The 19460-nt window shown below is 45.5% G+C and overlaps 1 protein-coding gene across 5 annotated transcripts in view; it reads right to left on the bottom strand.

Moving 5' to 3' along the window:
• Positions 1–19460, bottom strand: part of LOC105451782 (nuclear receptor coactivator 6-like) — a 203895-nt gene that overhangs the window by 62360 nt on the left and 122075 nt on the right. For all 5 annotated transcript variants that reach the window (XM_011692461.1, XM_011692469.1, XM_011692478.1 and 2 more), the window contains exon 2: positions 9647–9770. In XM_011692461.1, coding sequence (XP_011690763.1) covers positions 9647–9770 — 124 coding nt within the window. The remainder of the gene's footprint in view (positions 1–9646; positions 9771–19460) is intronic.

Here is a 19460-nt window from a genome sequence, read left to right as displayed (position 1 = left end):
AATATACTCGCTTACTTGAGTGCTCGAAGTCACGAACTAATTTTTCAAATATTCAAAGCGTAATACAGTACCTGTCTAATCAAGAAGGTTAAACGAATTTAAAAATAATAGAAAATAATGGTAAAAATATTGGTTTTTACACATTTTCTCGAAAGATAAAAAAATTATAAAGATTGGTGCACAAGAATAAGAGCATAAATTATTACAATTTTATTCTTCTTTAACATAGAATTTCTCAATTCTTGGGAGTTGTATCAACTGTTATACTCGACCCCTCAATTGCACTAGAGATAATGATAATTTTAAACCGACAAGGACTTCCTCGATAGTTACATTCGTTGCATTCTACCATCGCATGTTATCGAGTTCACGCATGAATTCCATAACAAGCGTTGACCATAAAAGCGCCGATAGCGCGGTACACGAAACGACCGTAAATGCTGTAGGTAAGCTGTGCATGTGGTAACTCTACAAAAAAAGAAATTATCTAATCCCGTTAAACCCGAGCATATACTTTTGATTCCGCATTCTCATTTTTTTCTATGAATCGAGCACAAGAAAGGATTTTGATATATGAACTAAATTAAAGAATTGATCATTATATTATATTTATACACACAATTGCTATTGTAATCTTTGACAATTTGAAATTCTATAAAAAAAAATCCAATTAGCGCATACGTACACGCGAACCTTTCGGAAAGGATTGATCGAGAGGAACGGCAGACCAATCCTAGCCGATCGTCCCATATCAACGTCTGCTCTCAGCCACCAAGCACGTCTGCGATTAAATAAGCATAGCGACGTAATAGCTACCTTCGCGAGTCACGATATACTTGCGCGTGACGGCACGTCAGTCGCACCGGAATTCTCATCGCAGAACGATTCATTAATTGCCGGGTTATTTTGCATTCAGGTGATATGCACCGGGATCGACGAGAGATGATCGTCGACACTTTTGACAGGTTTCATCGTATTGCTTCCCAGATTGGCACACGCACGAGCAGAGATTTTTTTTTCAGTCGAGTACGCTTAACACATTTCACGGTGTTTGCGTACGATGAAATAAAATGAGGACGATTATTCATTCCTCTTAAGCTTTTTTCGCCCAAATATTTAAATTATCAGTATTGATGGCATGTTAAATATTAATATCTTGAAGAAAACAATTTTTCACGTCTGTAAGTGCTGTTTTCTCAACTCAACCTGCTCTTTTTAACGCAATAAAAATACTCCGTGTCAACGGTATCATACGTCATTGCTAATCTCGTAAAAAAACAAACGTCGCGGCAATTTTGCAACAGGCGCAACGTGCCTCGATATGCGGTATTTCCACCTCGGAATGCGATTCAGCATAATCCGACGGTTGGCTACAAGACAAAAAAAGGGACATTTCGCGCCGTAAGTCGTAGTTATGAAGTATCTGGGCGGTGGTTCCGGAATCGTGAGGAATTTTTTCGACGTCGAAAGCCGCAGAAAGTTGCGACTGCGAGAAGTCTCGTCGTGATGAACCGTTCTCCGTAACCATCAAGTAGGCGGACAAAGCGTAGGAGGAGGAAAAGAGAAGAAAGAGGAGAAGGAGGAGAGGAGGAGGAGGAGGAGGAAGAGGAGGAGGGTAGCACGTTCTCGCCGGGAAAGGGGTGAAGAGACCGCCGAGTCCCGGGACTCCGCGAAGGGAGAGGCTCGTGGGATAGACAGGGCGAAACAAAACAGAGCGCCAAGGATCGACTAACGGAGATAGAGAGACGCGAAAGTGGGGAAGAGCGAGGGGACGTTGGGTGACGAACGGGAGGTATGTGGGCGCCGACTGGGAGACGCGGAAGGAGAAGGCAAAGAGCGGGTCGCCCGAGGCTCCCGCGGGAGCGAGACGAGAAGCTGGAATCCGTGATGGGACGAGGTGAGACATATGAAACGGACGTGAACTTTGAGCGGCGCGCGCGAGAGGTGTATCCGCTGCTGGTGGTGGAAACGAGCCGTCCTGGTGGCGATAGTGCCGGTGGTGGTGCCGGTGCCAACGGTGGTGGTGGCGGTGGCGGCGGTGGTGGTAGTAGTGGTGGAGAAAACGGTGTAGAGGGGGTCGAAGGCGGCGGCTCCAGACTCGAGACTCCAGGTCGATATCAGCCTCGAGCAAACCAGACATCTACCGACCATTCGCAAAACATTCACCTCAAGTGTCCCCGGCGGTGCCCTTCTCCGTTGCTCGCTGCAATGCGGGCCCTCCTACGACCGACTACAGGGTGTGTTAGCCACCCTTCGACCCTTCTCTTTACGCCTCGCCTCGGTCAGCGTCAGCGGCGGTAGCGGCGGTGGTGGTGGTGGCGGAGCGAGTCGGAAATCATATTAACGATACCGCGGTTTTCGATCCGTGGGATCGGCGGCTGCCGATCGGCGATCCCCGGAGAAACCCCGGCTAACGTTTTAGCGCGGCGAGCCGTGAAAATGTTTCCACGTTGTCCGTCTACTCTCAGTATTTCACGATAAACGCGCGAGCGCCGAGCGACAAATCGAATTGCTTCGCGCCAAATTTCGACCGTTCAATGACTCGGAAATGCTGCGTCGCGAGGCTGAGTTACGTCGAGCACGTAAATCGAAGGATTCAACGTAACAATGATCCAATTCATTTCCCCCAAAACTCGATAAAATATAATCTACATTTAATTTTCTCCGATTCGAGATTAATTTTTACAAGCGTTTAAGAAAATTAATATCCAGGCTGTTGTTGCTGCGCAAATTTTCGGATTGAAAATGTTACCGATGAATGCAAACAAATAAATAGCAAGCGCATTATTACGTCAAGCGCAAATTATGTCTCGTAATTTCAGAGTACAAAGCTCTTCTCGTGCAACGTCGTCTCAACAAATACTAACATACAGACGCAAAACACACGGAGGGTTCGTCACAAACAAAGCGCCATCAATCGTACACGTCGTGCAATGACCCTCGATATCTCGACGGTAATCTCGACGGTAAACGGATACACGACGGTCATCACGAGCGATATCCTTCGAATCGTCGCAAGCCGCGCTGTCGAGCTAGATTTTCTTTCGAGCGCGGGACTGGCCGCGGCGTTTTACATCGCGTGAGCAACGAGCCGCGCGCGGTCTTATTCACCGCGGTCGCATTAACGTTCATAAACTTTGAACGTACCCGATGCCATATTTCAACTTAATGAGGGCAATAAATTTATACGTCGCGGTAGACTGGCAGGGAGACAGGGAGATTGAACGAGCGGGAGGGAGGTTGCAGAGGGAGACGAGAAGCGCAGAGGAAGAGAAAGAGTATGCGGGGGACGCGAAGGCGGAGAAAGAGAGAAATCCGAAGCTGCAGCGGCGGCGAACGAAACGGGAAGAAGAGAGGAAAGAGGTAGTATAATGTGTGTGCGTGTGTATAAAAGAGAGAGAGAGAAAGAGGGAGAATATACACAAGCGACCGATACCCCGCCGTTTTTATTAATAGAAATTCAATTTGAGCGAAGCAAGCCCGGCAATTCTGAGGAAATCGAATTATCCCGGTATTATCGGGAGCGCACGATATCCGCGTGCTGCTTGTACTGTATATACGACCGCGAATTTTACACATCAAGCCACGGATCTGCAACGAACGCGCGAGAGATTGCGATGTCTCGCGAATAATCGAAAACAGTGGGAAATTGCATCTCGCGCGTTTATACATTACGCCGCGGATAGAAACTCCTCTTTCTGGTTTTCAAAATTCAACACGCTCGTTACCGCGCGAACATCTCTATAAAATTTATAAAACGCGATTGATAGCAAAATATCAGTAGTCAATAGAAAATATAGAACGCTGAATGTTATCGGGTTATTTACCACATTCTTGGACCACGTTTCGCGAGCTGCGCCTATTTTCTATCGACGAACAAAAAGGCAAGGGATGAAAAAAAAAATAAAGTCGATCGAGAATACAGGCGCATAAAACGAGAAATAAAAACGGCAAGTTCTGAACGGCTCTTTAGGTGCATTACGTTGCGTGACGAAGTTTCTCCGGACGATCACAGTTCGACGATCTCGCCCCCTTCCTTCTCGGTCTCGGACCGTTTGGCAATTACAAAGGGGGACCGAAATTCCATCCCCTCGCTACCCACGATCTTGGATTCGCTCCTTTTTCTCGGCGAAACTTTTGAGGTTTGCCGGAATACGAGCCGAGACATCGCGCAAGATTACTTTCTTTGTAAGAGCGAAGTTTGTTTCCCTGCCGATGGCCCGAGCCGATTACAAAAGAGCATCTTTCGAGGGTGCGCTCTTTGACGGCACTCTTTCACTACCTTATCCGCGAGATTCATACTTTGTACATTGCTCGAGCAGTCACTCTTTTGTACCGTGAAATCGATATGTATTTGTGAGCGTGTCGCGGAGAAATCGCGGAAGAAACTAATTGAAAAGATGAGAAATTACTATAGCTATTGAAGATATGACTCGACACATGCTCGTGTGGTGTTATTTTGCATAGTTTATGAGGCGCGTTAAATCTTGTCATACAACACATTTACATTTCGAGATGTTGATATTTTTCCTGTCGTAACGCTCAGACTTTTGAGCAAACCAATAAATGTGAGGTGATTAATCCCTTAATATATATTTTTCTAAAAAAAAAAAAATAATAATTAAATTTGCCATAAAATATCGTTATAAACATTGTATTAGCAACTGTTGAATATGCGATTATCTGCGAGTGCCAAGTAAAAGCATTATAAAACTAGGAGGAAAAAAACGGGACTGAAAAGACGTGTATTATAATTAATGCAAAGGATTAAAAGCGTATTCTCACGAAAGCTGCTGGCGAGAAGTTGAGTAGCGGTTCCGAGAAAAGTGTTTTCATTGAGATTTTTCCTAGACGGAGGTAACTGCCGTTTAATTGTGAATCAAAAATGCAGGCCGGAGGAAAACGGGACGGGAGCAGAGAGGAACGCGATGGAAAGAGAAGATGCAAATTCATTAAGGCAAATTACTTTACGCACGGGCTTAAGCGAGACGGGCTTGGTGTAATAAAAGGGTACTCGCTTACCCTTTGTTAACGTCACGGCGCACAACTCGTACGCGAGCTTAAGCGCTCGTCTAATACATTCGTCGGGACACACCCGAGTCATCCTGCCGTTCCTCTGAAAGCGATAATGGATAGCAACAACTCCATAAACTAACGCCTCGAAACGCAGATGGGAAAGACTGGCTGGACTTGCGACAAACGAGAACTTTATGCTGGCTTCTAAATGCCGAAATACCATTTATTTGGATTACTTCGTGTTAATTAAAGAATACTCATAGAATCTTATCGTTACACAATCACTCTTTTTTTTTCACAGTTTCTACCCGGTACCCGATTAAAAAAACAGCGAATGTGTGCTCAGAAAAAAAAACCGATATCGTGATCGAAATCTTCTGCTCTCAAAGATGTTTCCACGTGCTGAACCCGACGTCGGAGTTCACGGACGCGACGCTCCGTTTGTGCGATAGCACTTGGAGGATACGGCCGCGGGAAACCGGAGGAATCGTTCCCCGCATCGGCGATTCCTCGCGCCGTTGTATGCGCAACAATAGGCGGAAACGTCGGCAGTTACAAAAGGAGCATCGGGAGAAAAAGGCAGAAAGAAGGGAACCCGGCTGGCCAGTCGGCCGCCGCGCCGCGCCGGTAGCGCGGGGGCGATAAAGAATCGAGCCAAATCAAAGGTTCGTAGAGAGACGTTAAGGCTGCTGTCTCCGGCAGATGGTATAGACCGTGGGAGATCGTCCCGATAGTTACGGTGCTTGATTAATGCAGGTGGAGATACTCAGGGATACGCGCGAGCGCGAGCGCGCGTGTGTGTGCACGTCGCTTGTAAATGCGCCAGGAGCGGGTCGCTTGAGAAAGACGTATCAAAGTTCGTATCGCAAAGCCGATCCATTATCGCAGTGTATTCTGATATTACCCCGTGTCTGTGTCAGGTCCATATTGAAACGCGTCAGATCCGCCTGCCGCAATATTTTGCCAGTAACGGTACACGGTGTAGCACGTCAAAAATGTAGTCATTTTATCGCGCCGTGTCATCAACTCAAAAAAGATCGAATCAATTCATGGATTACTCGCGAAAAGAAGGAAGTCCAACCAATCGATACGTTAAAGTAACGTTCGATAATCGAAACGATTGTACTTGTACTTTCTTGAATGTAATGTTTATTCACGTTCCAGCTACCTCTATTGTACGTGCGGGCGCGATATCGTTTCGATCTGACGCATTGAGACCTCAGCGAAAAAAGCGTGGGAGGCTCGTGACGGGGCCATGAGCGATGTTGCTCGATTACCATAATAATCTCGTGTCGCCGTGTTCGCCGTGTGTCGCGACTCGAGAGAGGCCGACTGTCGTGAACGAACGCGATGCACTTCGAGATGCGGCGCGAAGTGCCCGAAGCATCATGCCGATTTCACTCGACAATCCACGTACTTCTCCTTCAGACTCCTTTCCCCTCTTTATCCGAGACGGACGAGCACTCGAGTGCTATTGTCCAGGTGAGTTTGCATTGTGGATACCACGATACCATCTGTACTCGCCGGAGAATGCCAGAAGATAGTCCGCCTTGCTCGCGCGCGAAGCATCGTGGAAATGCGTCTAAGATATCTCGATCGCGCCGTAGTGGTTATTATTTTAAGCCTTTCAGTGATCATTGAGACGTATGCATCAAAGAATTGAAAATTGTATTGAAAGTTGAATTTTATTACATTCCACTTGATTAAATATGATGATACATAGTGATATAATTATTAAATCTTTCAATTTTTCAATATTTTTTAATATTGAAAAAATATGGGTAAAAATGGCATTGAAAATGTAGAAATAAGCTTCATATATTTTTTATTTTTCTCTCTGTTCAAACCGGAATATAAATAGCAGTTACTATCGGCTCAATTATCGATCTCAGATTTCCGAAGAATCTATATATACGACTCGCGTCGGGATAGGAGCGACGAGAGATGTCAGTGGTAATCATAAGCTATAGCCGATAAACCCGATACGATTCGTATCGTATTCATGTTACGGTGTTAGAGATATGCAAATGATTATTAATTATTAGCGTGTTGATCGCTATGTCGTCGACACGGCGGACCGGATCGGTGTACCTATGTCCGGGAGAGTCTCCTCAGATCGGTGAAACACGATAAACTTTAATTAGGGAACGTATTAACGCACCGATGGTGTACTGGGTATATGACGACGAGCAGCAGCGGCTGAGTGAGTGGTTAGCAAGCAGGTGCACGGATAATTATACGTTTTCCTCGTATATCGTCGCATGCTACCGGAATAATTAAGCAAAACTGATGAGTATCCTCTCTCTCCCTCTCTCTCTCTTTATGTCTCCTATCTACCGGCGCAACGTGTCCAGTACTTTCCTAAATTTTTAATTTATGCACGGAAACCCAGCATAAAATTAGCCTTATTATACCCCTTTATCCCCCTCCGGCCTCCCCTCGAGAAACCGGTATGCAAATATTACCCTGCGGAATCGAAGGCGCAATCGCAATCGACCAATCATCGCGAAACGATTTCGACGAACATTATTATTCGGCCGAACTTCAGCCGCGTTTCAGGGCGCAGGTTTTAGACATCGCACCATAAACGCGAGATTCAGAGCGCTCTTTTTCGGAATGGTCGCACACATTTCGCTTCGGGCGAACAACGGTTACGTGCCCGGAGCGCGATATTTCTTAATAAGCCGCGATCGTTGGCACGCACGATCGCGATATTTCTTCGGGATCGTTGGCGCGGGCCGAGATACGTGCCGCCGCGCTCTCGCGAATGCACCATAAATATCTAAATAGCGGAAGTAAGAAAAATTACGTATTTACGGCAGCCGTGCCGGCAGAAATAGCGCCGGGACGCTCGATTGTGTTTTGTTCGCGGCGATGTTTCGTGAGAGGTACGATTTTCCGGGGCTGCTCCACGGGACGTGATTCATCGTCGTTTCTACGAATTCGAAACGAGACAGAGAGAAAGAGAGGGAAGTTTTGGTGGAATCAAGAGAACATTAGATTGTCAGGAAATGATAACGCTTTAAGGTGCCGTTGTTCACATGCATCACAGAGAAAGCTCTTTTTAAGTGTTATTTATGTTGCCATTAATAAGCAAGAAATAAGAATAAAAAGCTGCTTTTAACGTTATTACTAATCCAATAAAAAAAATAATTTTTTAAAATTCTTGAACATTTTAATCGCAAAAGATTGTTTTTCCCGATTGCATTATTTTTTCATGATCGGCCAAAAGCCGATCATCAAACATTTGCCGATTATGGATGACATGAGCCAAATTGATTGTAAAATGTGTAAGTTGTTACATTTTAATATTCTTCCATTTAAATTTAATAGTACTAATGTCTACTAATTAAAATGTCTATTAATTAAAATATTAAATTAAATGCTATGTATACTAAATTAAATGATCGAAATTGTCTTTGTAATTATTGAGTAATCAAATTGTTAAACATAACGAGGACTCTTTCTTAGATACGCAACGAGTCGCGCGCTTTGATTACGGTAACGCTTAATCGAGCCTTTCGTTCGGTCACGAGAAATAATTTCTTCCTAGTCGTCACGAAAAAGAATTACACTTCCTAATCGATTCGGGGAGAAGGTGAGATCGGCACGGCGCGATACACTCTCGGCGAGACGCCTCGCCGTCGTCTGCACGCACAATAGCGATATTTTATCCCCCGGTAAGTCACGAGCCTCGCGAGGCTGCATACACACGGTGAATGCGGACCAATTACGAGCGCACGATAAATAAATAAACGGTGCCTAACTGCCGCCGGCGATTAAGCGTGATTATGCTCACGCTCGTGACGCCAGCTATAACAGGTTGTACTTGTGAACTTTCGCCGTCGTGTCGCGACGCGTCGGAATAAACTCTCTCTCGACGGCACAAACGTAAAAGGATGGAGCATAATGAATACGTCCCGAATAAGCGCGCCACCGCCTGCGCATGTACGTGGCTGTTGCGAGCCGCGGCCTGTCTGCTCGAGGCAACACGCTCGCGCGTACATCGAGTCATCGTGCGACGGGCCGACCGTATTGACTCGCTGAAACGCTATTCCGCAGATCTCTCTGTGGCATTATGCGGCAAGAGGATCGCACATTAATCACGCTCATAAAACGAGAACATAATGGTAATGTGAAAACGAGAGATTTCAATCACTCGACCGTATCGCGCATCTTAAGAGTAGAGATCTATATACATTAGAGAATTGCTACGCGTAATTTCAAGTTAAATTAAGCAAATATGTACAAATTGGCTTTGGGTCTAACAGTTCTTAGCAGAATCTCTTTACTGTATGACTGCTTCAACTTTTTCCAATCATTTGAACGAAGGTAGACTTACGTCGCAATAATCATTTCCGTGTAAACAAGATGTTGCGATTCAACGCGGAAATTACTCGTATTTGCTCGACAAGCCTGATAAAGCTGAATATTTTTTTGTCAAACACATTACTATGTGTGTTCTTCCTTTTGCGCAGCAAAATACGAAATTCTTCATTTAATCCAGCAGAAATATAACTTTTAAGCAATTCAATAATGAAATAATTATACTGATTATTATTTTTTCTTAGCGCTGATTTTCCCTTGGAAATGTTATTAAAATTGTAATATAAATCGGTTTCGTATTTACCTTGGGGTCGAAGTTGAAGACCTGTTCGGGTCTGAGCGGACACTCGAGGCCGCATTTGCAGGTTCCCACTGTCGTCAGATATTCCTTCAGTTGGTCCAGCGAACCCAGCGCCGTACTGCTTGGACTGAAATAGAGAAATGGACAGAATTATTCTCTAACTCTCGCCGCGGCTTAACAACGTGCAAACAAACTATGACGCATACGCGACGTGAATTGCGCAATGTTTACCGAGCTTAGCGAACGTGTCTTGGTCATTCCTTTTCCCCGCGGTACTAACAACTGCATTTCCATTATTATCACCAGTACGTATTGTCCATGTAAATAACGCACCAACCTACAACCGCGCGCGCCACGTAATTTATGAAATACACGCGATCCTCTGAAGCTTCTCTTTCGCAACGACAACTTGACGATTTTAGATAAATAATGTGTTATTATCCGTTAGCAATTAATTCGATTGACACTCTAGTTGTAAAAAATATATAACTGCACGGAAAGTATTATATGTATATAGAGCGTGAAATTGGAGGGCTCAGAACAGCAGCGGCGGCGGCGTGTAAAACTGTAATCTGCGAGATTTTACAAACTTCAGATTTTAAGCGGACCTTACAAATTATAGATTTATTCCACTCCCGCTCTGAACTCCTCAATTGGAAATCCAATGCACTACGATAATTTTACATTTCAATTTAAAGCGTAAATTGCGAGCGCCCGACCGTTGCCGGTGGAATAAATTACAGGTTAAACACTACTTAATCGAGGCAGATGCTCGCCAGACATCTGCAAAAATTACCGGGAAGTTCAAAACGCATCAGAGATGCTGTACTACGATATACGTACTTATTAAATTCTGCAAAAACACAATGCAAGAAAGATTGCGAGAAAAAATTTCTAATACGCAAATAATTCAATTACGCATCCTCTATGTATTTAGAAAAGCTTGACGTTCTCTCCTAGTGACCTTTTCCTTTCCTTATTACGCGCATCAAATAAAACGGTGTGAAAAAATTAAGCGTGTCCGAAACATGGTTAACCGCTTCCAAATTCTATCTACCTCGATAATCGGGGACCATCCAATTGAAAGTATATTAAGCGAACAGTTTACGAAGATATAGGTATTCGAGGGTATACTGCTGGCAAAAAAGATATTCGAGGATGCTGATCGCGTAATCGGCTTCGTGATGAAAAGCGATCAAGTCTGAGAGCATTTCGGGGGAGAAACACGAGGTAGGTGTATTATAATTTGGTCGGCCGCCCCTCCACACGGGCAGAGAGGGAGAGGATGGAGCGGAAGGGGATGCTTTATTAGCTAAAGATACTGCTTGTCTGCCGGCTATCCCGGACGCCTGGAACGAACAAGTAAGCCGGGACTCTCGCCGATGGTTCAGGCTAAACCGACAAGGTGAAACGAGACAGGGGTCGTCGCCTGTATATTGATTACCTGCTGGAGAGAGAGAGTGAGAAAGAGAGAGAGAGAGAGAGAGAAAGACTTTGTTTCGGAGTACTTTGCAGCTTCCTAAACTAATAACCGCGGGCGGCTCGTCCTCGGCATTATAACCCCGCGGGAAAAGGCGAGAGCGTCCCTTTCGTCCTACGGGAATGCTTGCAGCAATTATTTCTCGTGACAACAAGACGGATTCGTAAACCCACCCTGCCGCTAATTTGTGTTGAATTCAATTTATTCACGGAGAAACACTCTCCTCTGATACCCCCCCTTGTCACCTTGCCTATACACGCGACAAAAGTTTGCGAATTATTAAAGTTCATATTTTCACTTAGCAAGAATTATTATCTCGGATTTATCATCTCTCTCTCCATCTTAAATAAATAAAAGTCTTTTAATGAATACTGTCTTTCGAATAATTGTATTGTGTTACGTTAAAGTTCAAGCTTTCGAGACAAAGAAGGAAAAGTAATAAAATTAACAGCTAATAGTTCATTAATCGTTTTCAGAAATTCACAACAACTTTGCAATTCTTGCTGCGAGAATGTCTGGAAACATAAAGTTAGCAGACGAGCGGAGTATCTCCATCGAAGAAATTCACTTTCCAAAGTGCCGTTTTATACGTACAATTATCGTAACCGCATAAAGCGCGCAATCGCGGAACTACCAAAGGAATGAACTTCAACGACGAGAGAGCAGATTTGGGGGCCGCCCGAGCGGCTAACCGGTGTGCTCCATCTCATATATAAATAATTCGGTAACGCCTTGGCAAAAGCCATTTTCCGTACATGGAGCGCCCGACGCCGTGAAACGGCGACCGAATCTGAATGTACAGTCGCGCAATACCATAAATAAGGGTAGGGAGACTTCCTCCCGTTTCCACCGTCCGCGCGAAGTGCGTTGGAACGTGTTGCCGGTAACGGAGAAGCGAGACACCGAGTTACGCCGAATGAATTATGTTCACCGGCATGGCTGGCTAAGCCGCTTGTCCCCGTAAAGTACGTGGCCACCACCGCCACTGTTGCCGCCCGCGAAACCGGTGTCAGCTTTTCCTCCACCACCACCACTACTATACCGCCACCACCCCTTCGCCCCTTTTTCCGACCCTTCCCGCCAACCGCCACCGCGAAATCGCGTAATTATTCTTGTTCTCGAGGATGGCCAGCACCTGGTGCGGCGACCGGACGACCGGCGACTCTATTCGGAAATACAATAAGTCCGCTGCGCGAGATGCATTGGAGGATGGCTCTTTCTTCAATTGTCTCCCGTAGCACGCGCGAAAATTGTACAATAAAGTACACGCTCGGATTATTTGAATTTACGGCACGCTCGAGGATAACGACCCCTCCTCTGTTATGGAAATATTACGGTGACACGAGGGGCGTGGATGGATGGCAGAAACGAAAGTAATATCTGACAATTTAATTGAGTTAATTAACAAGCTGTTCCCGCCCGTTTCAGACCATTGCTCATTCTGCCAACGGGAAACGGTGTTGCGGCGATGCGCGCTGCGAGGGAGGTAAATCAGCCCCCGGATAAGTAGGCTCGTTTACGAGGAACGCGGCAATTGCCACCGGCTAAAGAGGCCGCGTTATACCTGAAATATCATCGGCGGGGACTAGGACCGCGTCCAAAGACAAATGCTCGATTACGAGGGTAGCTTTCCGGAGACTATTATTTTTAGGCTAAATTGACGATTTCGCTGCGAAATGAAATTCCTTAATTAGGGAGAAACGTCTCTCTCTCGATGTTGACGTGCGATCGATCTTGAAAACTATTTTTTTACTGCTAACCGAAAGTTTCAATCCGATTATAGCATTGAGAACTTTTAATGTGACATAAGAAAAAAATATCTGCGCAAGCAAACTTTACTTAAACGTACACTGATCCATTTAATAAATTGCAAAAGTGTAGTCATAATTCTCGATGTCTCGTTTCACATAAGTCCAATCGTTTGCTCGATCGCTAAAAATAATTATCGTTGTTCGATTTTTATGCTAGTTAGTATAATAGTTAATTTTTTTTCTCCGTTGCATCCTTGGATCGACAACATTGTATCTGCAATTGATTGCATAACTACAACGGTCAGGTTCCCACAACCCTCGACACCGCGACCACGTTTCTCGAAGCTGAAAATGATGTTGGCGCCTGGACTGTACTTATCTACGATCTATGATCGCTCGCTTACCTTTCGCGTGAGCTTTACTACAACCGCTCACGGTAACTCGCACGCACACTCGATTGTGTCCACCCGTTAGATACGCGCAGCCACGTACTAATTTCGACGTCGATCGTGGGAATAGCAAACGTAATCTTTTCATTTGACGTGTCACGCGTCGGTCCTCTCGGCTCATTATCCGCTTGTGAACGGCAAATCACAGATTCTCACGAGAATACAATCGTGCAATTCGTATGCGAAGATAAGAGTATTTATTGCAGCTGGTGTACAAAAATTGCGCTATAATGAATAAAAATATCATCGCTGATATTTGTGACGTAAATTAATAGAAACCCTCAAACGCTCGGTATGTAACGTTTCGAGAGCATTTGTAAAATAAACTTACACGGCTATACCATATCTCGCGTTAATCTCATATAATCGCGTCACGTACAAACATTCGATATCGCAAACATTAATTATTATCGAGATTTTAACGCGCTTCACGGTCCGCGTTTGCGTCATTAAACGCGCAAGGGGACATCACGCCGGTGAGAGTGAGAGAGTAAGAGAGAATATGTGTGTATGTGTGTGAGTGGGGGAAGAGAGAGAGAGAGAGAGATCGTGTTGAAAATGCTGCAGCGACTCGATGCAATTATAATTCACGTTAACAATGCAGCAATGTTCCGCGCGATTCAATCCGCCGTGCAGCTATTATCGGCGAGCTCGCAGTTACCGCAATTGCGTATCGCCCGCGCGGCGCGGCGGATAAGCGTGACGCCGTAATAGGAAATTCGCGAAACGCCCGAAATTGTTAATCCGCCATGCGCTTTAAACGAGAAGGTCACTGCAGTAAATCGTTGAAGTCGCCTCCCGGTAACAATAACCGCCGCGCGTCGCCGCGCCGATAGAGAGTGACTGAAACGCCAATTGGAATTGGCTCGTAATTCGCGCCCGTTCCGGCGGATGGCTCAGCCCGATAATTACCGATCGGGGATAAATTTATGACAGCAATAATTTACGCGGAAACTGCGGCCGACTGGCTCGATAAAGAGCGATTAACTATAAAATGAAACTGCCGCCAACGGACGCGCCGCACGGCATTCGTCCGCTGTTACCCCGCGTTGCCGGGATTGAGCGCGCGAGTGCGTGCGTACGTGAGTGCGTGCGCGCGTACGTGCGTGCCTACGTACACGCATCATCGAATATACAATCAAAATTTAAACCGTCCCGATAAGCTTCGCGCGGCGGCGCTCCGACTCGTCGTGATAACGACGTAACAGCGCACACGAAAAAATTACGTCATTTAGCTCGAATATCTAAATATTTTGCCAGCGGCAAAAGCGTGTTTTACGTTAGATCATATCAATCTCCATACTAAGAATCGTTATGTAACGTAAGAATTTAATACGCCTTCGTCGCACTAGAAACGTTTTCACGCCGCAATCAAGCGGAGAGTGGGTCGTTCGCGATAATCGTATCGAGAGATGCGACTGCGAATTATCGCGTGAATAATGAACCGCGTACACAGGGCGCGCACAATGTATCGCGATGCCCGGGAAAAGTACAACGTTAATATTAAATCGCGAAAAGTCGAAGCGAGAGGGATGATTCAAATTAATTCGACCATCGGTTTTCATCATCCATACTTACAACACGTTAAAGTGAATAATTGCATTTCGAGTCGCTTTATCGGCGGCTTTGTGAGACAATTAATCGGCGCGCACGCCGTTTTCGATCGACTCATGCGACTACGCTATCAAAATCAATAACCGATCCGTAACGTGATTCGCTACCCCGCTGGCGTTTTGCGCTACACGCCGTCGCGAAATCAATATTCAATTCGCAAGATCGTCGTTCGAGCTGTGTTCTGCGTCGCCGAAATCGATAATCGATATTCGCAACATCGCTCGCGCAGGTACGCATTTTGCTTCTCACCGAAATCGCGAATGCAGATCGCGATAGCGTTGGTACCCGATCGATCGTCGACGTTCATTAGATTTCCGCCGAAACGCGATACACTATAGCATACGCATGGTGCACTACGGCCTAAATAATTATAGGATATTAAACGTCATGCCTTAATGACGTTAAGGTAATGCCGGGCATCATGGATGCAAACGCTTTCCATTCGAATAACAAACGCGACAGAGATTTCAACGTGCCGAATATAATGCGATAAATATTCAGACCAATTTCCAGTTCTTCAGAGTTTATTATATCAATTACGATAATTTTCACACGAATCTTTAATCTTTTTTAAAGAAGATTTTTCAAACATTGCTATTTCCAAAAAGAAAATGTACAAAAGTTAAAAAATCTTATTATTTTTCAATTAAACAATAAATAGAGAATTGTTCATAGAGAATAAAAAGAAATGGGACCTTAATACATTTATATAATATAAATAACATGCATTTCTCAAGAATTAGCATTAGAGTTTAGGATCACATTACTTCAACGTGATCTCTTCGCATCACTTGATTAGTCATCTATGTTATGGCTGTGTTGTGTCTATTTGTAACCTTGAAATGTTTATCAACGATCTATTTGCGTCGGTGTATCTTTACGCTTCGAAAAACGATCTCTATCCGCGGGCGAGGCGGACGATGCGATATTATCGAAAAGAACGTACGCGGGCACCTTCGGTACATAGCTGGGGGAGCGAATAATTTTCGACCACGAAAAGTGAAACGTTAACGGCGTCCGATCACGAATCGCTCGTTTCCTCCGGGTGTTTTGCACTTTTCTGCATGCGAGTGAACCGGACAAGGCAAGAATCCGAGAGACAGAGCAAGAGGGGAGTAGCGAAGAGACGAGAGAAGGGTCGAAAGTCGAGGTCGAAGAGGAGGGAAGGAGAGAGAGAAGTGTTTCACGAGTCGGATCGAGCGCAGATTGCAGTCATTTGCCGGCATAAATTGCACGACCGGATAATCGTCCCGCGCGCGCTGCAGAAACGAAAGCGGTCGCGGGCGCGTCGGAATCGCTGCGAATCGGCCGAAATTCCGTGGTTCCGGAGCGAGCGAGCGAGCTAGCGAGCCCCTCCGACCGGCGCGAATTATTGCTTTCACCGAGTTGTAACACACGAACGAGCACTTTCCGCTACGGGGAGTACGCGTGTATCTCTAACGGCCCTCCTCCCTCTCGGTCGATGCAAGATGATTGTCCGAAACCGCTATTTGTTTCGAACGAATGACCGCGCGTTCTATCGCGCCTTTCGCGGTAACGAGTTTATCTTGTGTACATGGACGCGTATATCGTAGCCTGCAACTTCTAATATTTTATTCAAACAAACGAACACGCGTGTGAGAGTCGGTCACTTACGGCACTTAGCTACTCGCGGAAGAATATTATATCAGGTAATCGATAAAGGCAACTTCCCCACCCGGGTGAACGTAATCGATATTCGACGACGAGTATCGATCGGAAAGTTGGGAAGTGAAAAAAGTACTTATGTCCTCCTCTGCCCAGTAATGAACCGTCTATGCGGACGTTATTGTGCAGAAATCGTACGTGCTGAGATATCGGTTGCGTGTAACGACCTGGTGGATGAAGGGGGAAGGGAAAAAACTGTACGCTTTTCTTGATAGTGCGCTCGGCGCAATGGCTCTATAATGCCATTTGCGACGAAGTTTTGTCGGTGTATATACGTGTGGTAATAGCTAAGCACATGGTAACATACACACCAGTAGATAAGGTTATCGCGACAACGCGGCGAATTTCGACGACAAAACGACTTTTACGGCCATTATCGTGGACATGTTGCAAGCAAAATGAATTTGCACAGTCATACGCATTCGTTAGTATAGCCACCGAACCTACAGAAAATTTTCGCGTTGTTTAATAAGTGGCTCGTAGAAAACAGTCCGAAACAAAGCAAAATCGCACGAGTGAAATTTTTAAATAAAGTTTCCAACGACGTGTCTTCTTTCTTCAATTGTCCGATTTATCGTATCCAATATGTTGTTTTGCAGATAAAATAAATTCATTTTGATGAGTGTGACGATGAATAAATATTTACAGCTTATTCCGTTCGTTCACTCCTCAAATAAATCCACTCAATTAATTGTTCGAGAACGTTCGATCGCGCGCATCGAAAATGTAATTTTATAAGTGGTCAACGCGGCGCCGTTGGAGCGTGAACGAGGACGTAGACGTACGTACGTACGAACGAACGAACGATCGATCGATCGTGCAACCCAATCGACTATATCCGCAAATTGCAATTCACCGAGATTGCAACTCCGGGCTTCAACCGACCGCTTGCACTTGCGGAGCTCCCACGTGAGAGTTCGCGACGATTTATAGAATCACCAACTTTGCATTTGTCTTGCCATACTATGTGTCAGCCGACGAGCGGGTGACACGTCCAACAAGTTAGAAAATTTATGCGCGCGACGGTAATTTTAGCGTCCGCGACGCTACACACCTTTCAGGCCTTCTTTAGCTAAAGTCACACGTCGCCGGACGGTCTCTGTCGCGGAACTATAACGAGGTTCCACCTCGCGGCCCATTTCCGTCCGCCGGTGTGTCTGCGACCTTCTTTGCGAAGACATGCGGGGCTAAATTATCGCGGCGAAGGTGCGCGCCGTAAAATTGTCCTCTCATTGCGGCGAAACTTATTTATCGTGCACGGCGAAGAGCCCACGTTTTTGTTCGCCCCCGCGGAAGTTATTTAAGACGCCCGAGGACGCCGATAGGGATTCGCGCCGCACGCGTGCCCCGTTATTTATTCACGACTAAATGGAATTTCCTTACTTTCTCAGAGCTCATTCTTCAAATAAAAGAGATCTCTCCGCCCGCGCGCTCGCGACCAATAAACAAGGCTTACCGCCAACTTTACGAGCATGGTCCCAGGTGGTCCCCCGGCGCACCGGTCTCTAAGATCCGCGAAGCTCCGTTGTTCAAAAGGAGCTTATCAATCGCCCCGAGACGCAAGCCACCGTGCTCACCGACAAACGACTGTGCAACTATACACGCGAATTCGCTTCTAATTGATGCGCGAAGGAGACGCGAAAACCCCGAGCGACGTATCGCCCGTTCGATTCGCGCAATTATATCACACGTTGGGGAGCAACGGCGAAATTATGCCACCGCTATACGGTGGTCTCGTTATTCGTGCTCCTGCCTTTATGTATACACGCGCAAATTAACTGTTGACAAATCGACTCGTTGTACACGTCGAATGTACGCCGCAGCGCGTCAAAATAGCGCTCGTAACGCATCAGAGAGCCCCGCGACAAGATACGGGGCATCCAAATACGGCCGCTGTATTGCGACGTAATTTGGCATGTTCTGCTCTTTGCGTTGCGCAAATAACGCATTATTATCCGTAAGATACACACGAATTGCCTTTGGGTATTATTTGTTTCCGAGATGAATTGTGTTTCCCGGAATAATTTGTCGCTCTTAAACCGCACTTCGTACACTTCGTCGCTACTTTGTTAGAGTCTGCCGATTGTTCTCATGCCGAAAGACGGAGGGCACAAGGAAAGAAAGAACAATTACAAAGACTTGAACGTAGCACTACGCCGGTTAATTAGCCAGCGACCGCTGATTTCTCGAAAGTGTGTAAATTAGGCCCTTCTCGTGTATGTTACACGACGGATAAGGATCTGTAATTAAAACGTGCGTGTAAAGGGATTGCGAAGAGGAAAGAAATATCTAATTATTTTTGGCTGTTGACCGCGAGGAAGCGTATATCAGGGAAGCCAGTAACGACAGTAAATTAAATTTAATTGCGAAATATCTCTCTCACGACGTGCAAAAACGTATAGCCGCGGTATCGTGTAAAAGTCGATCCTGAGAACCATTAAATTATGCGAATATATTAATTTCACGAAGAGAGAAATTTCGTTACGTTATTTGCAATTGTGTACCCGCCCATACCTGGCCGTGCACCTACGATAATCGACACATCAATCGTCAACGAACCTGAACGGAACAATGAGAGCAAAGTAGATAATCGCGAGGCATCACACTTCACTAATTTCACGTAACGACCGACGAGCTTTTGTCTGTAAAACGCCGCTCTCCAGGGATGCTTTAGCGGTGCAGCATCATTAAACACGTGAGAAAATGAGCGTGCTGACGAACGCGAACGAGCGAATATAATTACAACCGAGATAAAGAAGTGCGTTCTCTTCGCTTCGTAATCATACTCATAAAAACAATTCCGTGCATCGAGTCATTATTTCTTATTACAGAAATGT

Source organism: Wasmannia auropunctata, unplaced genomic scaffold (genome assembly GCF_000956235.1).
Source record: "Wasmannia auropunctata unplaced genomic scaffold, wasmannia.A_1.0 LD336106.1, whole genome shotgun sequence".
NCBI classification, from domain to species: domain Eukaryota; kingdom Metazoa; phylum Arthropoda; class Insecta; order Hymenoptera; family Formicidae; genus Wasmannia; species Wasmannia auropunctata.
The sequence above is the reverse complement of the archived record's forward strand: the minus strand, read 5'-3'. Positions and strand labels throughout refer to the sequence as shown.